The sequence below is a fragment of the Canis aureus genome, chromosome 26, assembly GCF_053574225.1.
Source record: "Canis aureus isolate CA01 chromosome 26, VMU_Caureus_v.1.0, whole genome shotgun sequence".
Lineage (NCBI taxonomy): Eukaryota > Metazoa > Chordata > Mammalia > Carnivora > Canidae > Canis > Canis aureus.
In genome coordinates this window covers 38,316,454-38,325,414 of record NC_135636.1, presented here as the reverse complement: position 1 = coordinate 38,325,414, position 8,961 = coordinate 38,316,454, and the positions used below count along the sequence as shown (strand labels likewise).

The 8,961-nt window shown below is 45.4% G+C and overlaps 1 protein-coding gene and 1 pseudogene across 1 annotated transcript; both read left to right on the top strand.

The window, feature by feature from the left end:
* Positions 1 to 533: 533 nt before the first annotated feature.
* Positions 534 to 5,182, top strand: LOC144298424 (WAP four-disulfide core domain protein 6A-like). The gene is made up of 4 exons (XM_077873345.1): positions 534 to 729; positions 1,942 to 2,073; positions 3,952 to 4,119; positions 5,041 to 5,182. Coding segments are annotated over exons 1-4 (492 nt in total). The 5' UTR covers positions 534 to 539; the 3' UTR covers positions 5,043 to 5,182.
* Positions 5,183 to 7,287: 2,105 nt separating this feature from the next.
* On the top strand, positions 7,288 to 7,763 carry LOC144298741 (peptidyl-prolyl cis-trans isomerase A pseudogene; annotated as a pseudogene).
* The last annotated feature ends 1,198 nt before the right edge of the window (positions 7,764 to 8,961 follow it).

The following is an 8,961-nucleotide window of genomic DNA, read 5'->3' as shown; positions in this document are numbered from 1 at the left end:
AAAACATATCAGGAGAAGGGTAAGATTGGAAAGAGGGAACTGGAATATTCTTTTAAGATTTTATTTATTTATTTGAGAGAGAGAGAGAGAGAGAAAGAGAGAGAACATGGGTGGGGAAGAGAAGAGCAGAGGAAGAAGGAGAAGCAGGCTCCCCAGTGAGCAGGGAGTCCGATGCCATGGAGCTTGATCCCAGAACCTCAGGATCACAACCTCAGCCAAAGGCAGATGCTTTATCAACCGAGCCACCCAGGCATCTCAAGAACTAGCATATTCTTGATCTCTAAACTCCCCCCTGGAAAATGGAAAATGAAATTGGACATCCCTTTCTCCAAGGGAGTCTAGAAGTCCCAGACAAGCTTTACTCCCTCCTCCTGGCTACCAGAGAGCCAGAGAGCCTCAGTGAGCTGAGGAGTAGAAGCTGCCTGTCAAAATCCCTTTCCCCCAGGGTTAGTGCTGTGGGTTCCAGATACTCCCACTAATGACCTCTGGGACTTGATGTTCCCCAACAGAGGGAGTGTAGCTGGCTTGTCTCCAGTGATATGTGGCTTTTGCTCCAGGGAAGCCAAAGTTCAGAAGCAGGAGCTACTGAGGAGCAGTTCTTAATTTTGGTGCCATCAGCCAGGCCAGTAGCTCTTAACATGGGGCTTTTGGGACTTCTGTCAGTCCTAGCACTCTTCATCCTCTTGGGGGGAGTCCGGAAACCTGAGCTGGTTGAGGGGTTACTTGCCAGTAAGTACTGGGGACCAGATCCTCCCAGCGGAGACATGGAAGTTGCTGGGAGGGAGGAAGTTTCTGGGAAGAATTCTACAGATGAGGAAAGCTTCCCCTACTCAACCTGGGGTCCTGTGTGGGAGAAAGGGGAGATATTCACAGTCCATCCCTCAGGCCCCTTCCTCCTGATAAGATGCACTCTGTGAGTGCAGGAACCCGAGTTTATGGCAACAGACTCCCCACTGTCATTATGAGAGGGATTCCTTCTGGAGGTGCCTAGACCCGGAGCTCATGAGATGGACTAAAGGTGCTGGGACCTTGTGGGCCTTTCCTACAAGAAAGGTCCCTTGCCCTAGCACCACCCTTAGCAGCTTCAAATTTTCCAGTTGCAGCCCCCAAAAGTCTCCCCACACCCAAACCCCCAGAGAGTCCTTGCCTGTGGAGTAAAGAATGGTCTCTGGAAGTCCCTTGGAATGCTGAGATATGAAGGTTCCCATAAGTAGCAGTTAAAATACACTGAGCACTCAGCAGTGAAGCCATACATTGCAGGTTCAAATCCAGGCTCCACTTTTTGGTGGCTGTGTGACCTTGGGGAAGTTCACATGACCTCCCTGTGCTCCAGATTCCTCTGTTTTATAAAATGTGGATATTGGTAGGATTCACCCATAGAAGTGCCATGAGAATTAAGGAAAAGAGGACAAGCTCATAGTATCTCTTTAATATTAGTTATTAGTAATATGCCCCAGGCCGCCTGACAAGGCCTCCAAGATTTGTCAACTAGACCTCCAAATAACTTTACAGGCAAATGAAAGAATCAAGGTCCAAAAATGGTGCCTGCCACACCAAGGGTTGCAGAGAATTCAAAAGCCCAGCTACCTGACTCCACAAATGGAGATCTCAGTCACCTAGAGGAGCTACAGCCCTTTTACCCCCACCCAGGGAACGTCCAAATATAGGAAATCCAATGACCAGAGTAGTCCTAGAGGAGAGCATCCTTCTCCCTAAAACCTTACGGGCGGTGCGGGTGAGAGTAGGGTTGTATTTGGTGAATAGATGAGGAGTTGTTATGGGGTTGGGAGTGGGGCCAGTGGTATGAAAATCCTGAGCTCTCTGAAGGTCTCTACTTCTGTGGACGATGAAGCGAAAAGCCTTCTCTAACTCTGCAGTGATGTGCTGGGCCTGTCAATGGAGGGTTCTTGCCTGCCTTCTTCCCTTTTTCCCCTTCCTCAGTCAAGTGTCCCCGTACCAGAATACCATGCCGTTACAGAGAAATCGACCAATGCTCGAGGAGTAAAAGCTGCCCTGAGAAGATGACTTGCTGCAATTTTAACTGTTCAAAGAAATGTTTAGACCTCAAGGAAGGTAACACACAAACCCCCTGAAGTATCCAGTGCCCTCCCTCCTGGCCCCCACTTTCTACCCATCTACACTGGCAGTGTTCGACCCCTCCCCTGATTTCCTGATGGCTGGTCTCTGACCAAGAATCTGGGTGCATCTTTTACTTAAACCAAATCCTAGCTGCGCTGGAATGGGGAGGAGTTTATTTCATTTTCTGCCCCTATTCATGTATGTGATGTGAATAACAGAGTTTTTGCTTTATGGACCTTAGTTTCTCGCATCTGTAAGAAAGATGTAGGCATTAGACCACATGGTCTCTTGGCTATTCTTCTGTGATCCTCTGAGATGCCAAGTTCTCAGTGAAGTCCCATCAAACATCAAATAGTATCAGGTGATACGATAGCTATAAGAAACAAGTATACAATTTCTATTTCCTGGCATTCCCCCTTGCCCCCCACCAGGCTTCTCTGTCATATAAATCCAGGATTCCTTCTCTAACCACTTTTTTACTCTTCCACTCTTCCTTCTGTGCCCATATGATTGAACTTTAAAGAGGACCATCAAGGACCATTCATTCATTCATCCATTCAACAAATATTTACTGGTGCCGCTTACACACATGATGGGCTCTGCTTGCTCAATATAGGCCAGGGGAGGCAGGTCAGGTTTTCCTGGAAAAGAGATCTATGATTTAAGATCTGAAAGATTGGCTGTAAGTAGGCAAAAATTGGAGGGAAAATTTCCAGGCACAGGAAATGCACACATGTGCAAAGTCCCTGTGTTCAGGGACAGCAAGTTCAGGCGTAGAAATTTCAGAGACTAGAGAGCAAGTACGCCCATGATGAGAGAGAGAAGTATCAGGAGGGTGAGGCCATGCTACATAGGCAGGGTTCTGACAAGGCAGAGTCTTGCCAGCCAGAGTAAGGGATCTGGTCTTAATTCTAAGAGCAACAGAATATCTATGTTCAAATCCCTTGTCATCTTTGTGACCTTAGGGAAGTTACTTTGTCTCTCTGAGCTTCAGTTTCCTCATCTGCAAAATGAAGACAATAAGAGGACCTACCTCCTAAGGTTATATGTCAATATATGTCAAGTGCTAAGAGTTTTAATAAAAAACTGTCATTGTTGTGCTTCAGACTGTGAGGTTCTAAACAACTCTATTTGTACCTCATAGTACTGTGCACAAAACAGTTGCTCAGGGGGATACCTGGGTGGCTCAGTGGTTTAGCACCTGCCTTCAGCCCAGGGCGTGATCCTGGGGACCCGGGATCAAGTCCCACGCCGGGCTCCCTGCATGGAGCCTGCTTCTCCCTCTGCCTGTGTCTCTGTCTTTCTCTCTCTCTCTCTCTGTCTCTGTGTCTCTCATGAATAAATAAATAAAAACTTAAAAAAAAACAGTTGCTCATTAAGTATTTCTCAAAGTTCAGGATATATTTGATTTTGTACTGTGTACATTCCTGAAGCAACCTCTCAGTGCCAGATTATCTGCTAGGAACTAGTATACCAAGATGATGTAATGTACAAACCTCACTTTCTGATGGAGAAGTCAGAAAATATGAATAAATAATTACAATTATGTGGAAGTGTAGGCAAGATTGAAAAGCAATAAAGAAAAGCAAACAGTGAAGAATGGAGCCAGGAGAGAGATCACAGAAGAGTCTGATGTGGGGTGGAGTGTTTTGAGGAATGAATAGAAATGTACCTAGTAAGCAAGAGAGGGGTGGACTCTCCAAGCATGTGCAAAAGAGTGGAGAAGTGTAACAGCACAATATTTTTTTTTAGCACATCCATGCTGCTCTAAAAATATCATGCTCTATCATTCTTCCAAGCCTTTGCACATGCCTGGAATATTCTTTAGCAAGGCAGGCACCCGAGCAGTACTGCTCTGCCATCTTCTTGCAGACATATGCACTTTGCCAATGAATGTGGGCCTCTGCCTGGCCCTCATTCCACGCTGGTGGTACAATAAGGAATACAAACGCTGCTACAGATTCAACTATGGTGGTTGCAGTGGGAACAATAACAACTTCCAATCTGAAGCTGTCTGCAGGGCCATCTGCCCAGAAATATGTAAGTCCCAGGGGTCCCGTCTCCCATGCTCACCTGCACCAGTGGGAGATCTGGGTGTTGGCGGGCCCATTCCAGGAAGTTGGCAGGCCTGGGGCAAATAGAACAAGTCCAATCACAAGGTAAGAATGCACCTTGTAGAGGGGTCGATAGAGGATGCTTTGGAAAAGAGAAGGTAAGATGAGGAGCAGTAGCCAAAGGGAAGTTGGGAGGTATGAGATGGATAAAGGGTGCAGAGTGAGGAAGCAGAAGGGGTGGAGTGTCCAAGACTATGTCAGAAAAAGGCCCAGTGGAATATAAATAATAGTGAAAGGGAATAGAGGGGAAGGGAGAAGAAATGGGTAGGAAATATCAGAAAGGGAGACAGAATATGGAAGACTCCTAACTCTGGGAAACGAACTAGGGGTGGTGGAAGGGGAGGAGGGCGGGGGGTGGGGGTGACTGGGTGGCGGGCACTGAGGGGGGCACTTGACGGGATGAGCACTGGGTGTTGTTCTATATGTTGGCAAATTGAACATCAATAAAAAATAAATTTATTATTAAAAAAAAAAAAGAAAAAGGCCCAGTGAACCAGCCCAGTGTTGGTGCCATGCACCATCACCCAATCTCTTCATTTTCCTTTTTAAGGTGATTAGAACCAGGGCAACCACATGCTTTATTGACCAAACCAAGAAACTTTTGAGAGTGAAAGGGGATGCCATGAATTACTACAATGGGACAACAGGTGTAAACTGGGACTTGACTGGAAAAACCAGAGCACACAAGCACCCTATGAGCCCTAAAAGTCACTCCACTTCTGTTTTATCTTCCTGTGAAAAGATATAAAAATGATCCCATCTCTTTTGTTCCATTAACTACAGCATTTGGTTCCTGAGGTGAGTAAGGCCCAATCATCTCATCCTTTTTTATTCTGCTATCTTGCAGAGTCACCATCTCCCTCAGTAGGATAAAGAGAACTGGAACAACCTTCAGAATTTGGCTCATAATCCAAGGTTCTCTTCACATGTGCCTGACTGACGCTTCATATTGGCTTACTCTGGCCAAATCTCAGCTGCCAAAACATTGGCTGTTCCAAAAAAACGGAACCTCAGAATTTGCTTACTCCCTTTCCTCCAGGTCACCTTCTCTTCAAACACAATGCCCTTCATCCTTTAACCCTTTATCAATGTCTGACCCTATCTCTTCAACTCTCAGCATACCTGTGTATACTTTGGAAGCCTCCAGTTTCCCTAATAAAGTGTTCTATAGGTCTGATATCTCTGAGAATGAATAATTCTCCCATGAATGAATAATATTTCTCCCACAAAATGGTGAGAAATAGAGCATCTACTCCCTCTGTGGAATGTTTGCAGAACAAGGAAACCATTGGGTCATCCAGTGACACCAAAAGAAAGAGAGAAAGAGGTATAGAAATCCTGCGAGTTGGGAACTCTGGTGATGCTATGGTCCGGTAAAATTGCCATAAAATGCTTAAGAATAGAACTGGGTTTGTGCAAGTGAGGGACCATGAAGCTTGAGCTCCATCAATTTCATGAAGCTCCATATCTGAAAAGGCTATGAGCTTGTTTTCTGGGCTTTCAATAAAGGATACACTTCCAGGCGATGCCTGGGTGGCTCAGCGGCTGAGCGTCTGCCTTTGGCTCAGGGTGTAATCCCAGTTCCAGAATCGAGTCCCACATCGGTTTCCCTGTGAGGAGTCTGATTCTCCCTCTGCCTGTGTCTCTGACTCTTTCTATGTGTCTCTCGTGAATAAATAAATAAAATCTTTTTTAAAAAGGATACACTTCCAGAGTCCAGCACAGACACTACAAAATAGTAGATAACTGGGGAGAAGCATGAAAGGAGGAGATGGGGTAGCAAAGAAGAGTGACAGAGGAAGGGAGAAGAGAGGAGGGATGGAGGAAGGAAAGATACTGAATGATGGCACAGTTTAAAAGAAGGGACCTACAATTCTTTCAAGCACTTCAGTCTAGAGGTAGAGTCCTTGGAGTCCATGCTCCCTCCATTTGAATCTTGGCACACTGTGGAACTGCTTTGACCAGTAGAGTAAAACCAGATGATACTGTGTGATTTCCAGGGTTAAGGCCAGAAGAAGTGCACCTGATCCTCTTAGGATGCTTGTTTGGGTGTGTGTGTGAGGCAGCTACCATGTAAGAGGTCCAGTCACTCCAAGACAACCATATTGGAGAGGCCCAAGCATGCACTCTGGTTAACAGCCCCAGACAAGGTCTACCCAAGAGCCTGTGTCATTTCCCAGCCACATGAATGAGCTTCCAATTAAGCAGAGCTTCAGATGACTGTGGCCCCAGAAGACATCCAACTGAAAGTGGGTGGAGACCTCAGGAGAGAACCACTGAGCTCATTCCCTCCCAAATTCTCACCCACAAAATGGTGAGAAATAGAAAATGTTCTGGGAATTTTTTCACAGCTATAGGTAGATAATTGGAACAGATGAGAAAGAAGTGGAAGGAAGAGGAGAGGCAAGGTCTGGAGGCATGGGGGAAAGGAAAGGCATTAGGAAGTCAGGAGGATGGATAAAGGGGTCCCCAAAGGACTGGGAAAGATAAGAAGGTGCCAGGCTTCAGGAAGGAGCCCCACAGCAGGAGGCTTGACTACCACAGCACACCAAAACCTGGATGTATCTTTTTTTAAGATTGATTGATTGATTGATTGATTGATTTGAGAGAGAAAGAGAGAGAGAGAGAGAGAGAACAAGCCAGAGGGGCAGAGAGAGAGAGAGAGAGAGAGAGAATCTCAAGCAGACTCCATGCTGAGTCTGACACAAAGGGCTGGATCTCAGGACCATGAGATCACAACCTGAGCCAAAACCAAGAGTCAGTTGCTTAAGACTGCATCCATGACGAATGGATGTAACTTTCAAATGAGTTCATTGTCTGATATCACTTGGATCAAGAGGCTCTAATGAAAGTCTGGGATCCACTTACTATTTAGTAATTCCTTTCCTCTCCATGTCTTTGTTTCTTTTTCTTTAAAAGGGGCTAGTTAAACTAATGAATATTTCTGAAAATGCTGTTAGCAAACACCTACATTAGAGTTACTTAGGGTGGGGAGAGGCTGTCTAAAATACAGGTCCTCAAGGAATTGCAGAAGCCACTGTCCTGGAGCAGCCTGTTCCACCTAACCACAGTCAATCTCACCGTGTTCTTCAACATGTCTGTGGATGGCGAGCCCTTGGTCTCCTTCCAGCTGTTTGCAGACAAGGTTCCAAAGACAGCAGAGAATTTCTGTGCTCTGAGCACTGGGGAGAAAGGATTTAGTTATAAAGTTTCCTGCTCTCACAGGATTATTCTGGGATTTATGTGCCAGGGTGGTGATGTCACCTGCCATAATGGCACTGGTGGCAAGTCCATCTATGGGGAGAAATTTGATGATGAGAATTTCATCCTGAAGCACATGGTCCTGGTATCTTGTGCATGGCAAATGCTGGACCCAACACAAATAGTTCCCAGCTTTTCACCTGCACTGCTAAGATTGAGTGGTTGGATAGCAAGCATATGGTCTTTGGCAAGGTCAAAGAGATCATGAATATTGTGGAAGCCATGGAGCACTTTGAGTCCAAGAACGGCAAGTCCAGCAAGACCAGACCACCTTCTGAAGAGAGCACCTCCTCACCCCCATCTTCTTGAAATATCCCATAATATTTGTGCTCTCATTGCAGTTCAATGGGTTCCATGTTTTCCTTACTCCCCTCCAAGTCTAGCTGAGTTGTAGAGTTAAGTTTGTTATTATGAAATAAAAACAAAACAACAACAAAATAAAAATAAAATATGGGTCCTCTGGATCCCATAAATATGCATTTTTAACAAGTACTTCCAAGTGATTTTAAAGTTTCAGAACCTGTGGATTGGATGATATTTAAGGGCCAACCCATCAGTGGGGGGAAAAAATCAAAGATTAAGAAGTCTATTGGTGTCTGGGGAGGATCAGGGAAAGGTTGTGCAGAAGACCCCAAAGTCCTATTCGTCTGGCAGTTTTCAGAGGACCATCTATCCAAGTGGCCCCTGTGTTTACATCTCCTTAATTTATCTGGCTCTTGCCTCCACAAATCTGTGAGAGTCTGTTCTCTGGAGAAGCCTGTCTTTGTGCATCTTTGTGATCCAGACCAAATTTGCAAAAAAGTCAAAACTGGTTTGCATCCTGTGGGAAGAGCACTTATCTGGGAATAAATATATCCAAATATAAATCCCAGCTTTGCCCTAGGTTGAATGTATGACCTTGTTGGGACAGGGTAGGATGGAGGGATGATTCCCTCAGGACCTCAGTCTCCTATGCATAAGATGAAGGTGATGGATTAATAATGTCAGAGAGTACTTCTCAATCGAGGAACTATAGCAGCTCAGGAACCCAGCCAAATCTGATAAGCACCTGATGCTTGTCTGTCCCATTGGTACCTCTCAGTCCTTGATTAATGTTGACATACATGAATGACTGGAACAAAATCATTCTGTCCTAGAAGGCCCTTGAATCAGTGGTCCTTGGAAATGGCCAGAGTGTGCCTTGCCATTTATAGAGTCTGCTCACCTGCTGTCCTTAGGAATGAACTTAGAGTCATAGGAGTTTAGCACAGGGAACTCTCTGCTTTACAAGGACCTCAGTGGAAGATGTTGTGTTTCTTTGTTATCAACCATTTGCTCATTATTCTGTCCATTAGAACCCAGAGGACACTTCAAGAGGGATCTTCAAGTGTTATTCATGGTGTCATGCAGATCCAGGACTCCATCTTTTCTCTCCTTATTTCCTCCTTGAAGCTATCTTCAAGAGCCAGAAATGCCCAGAGGAAGGTGAGGATGGTTTGGAAACTCAGGGAATGTTGAGTTCCACAGC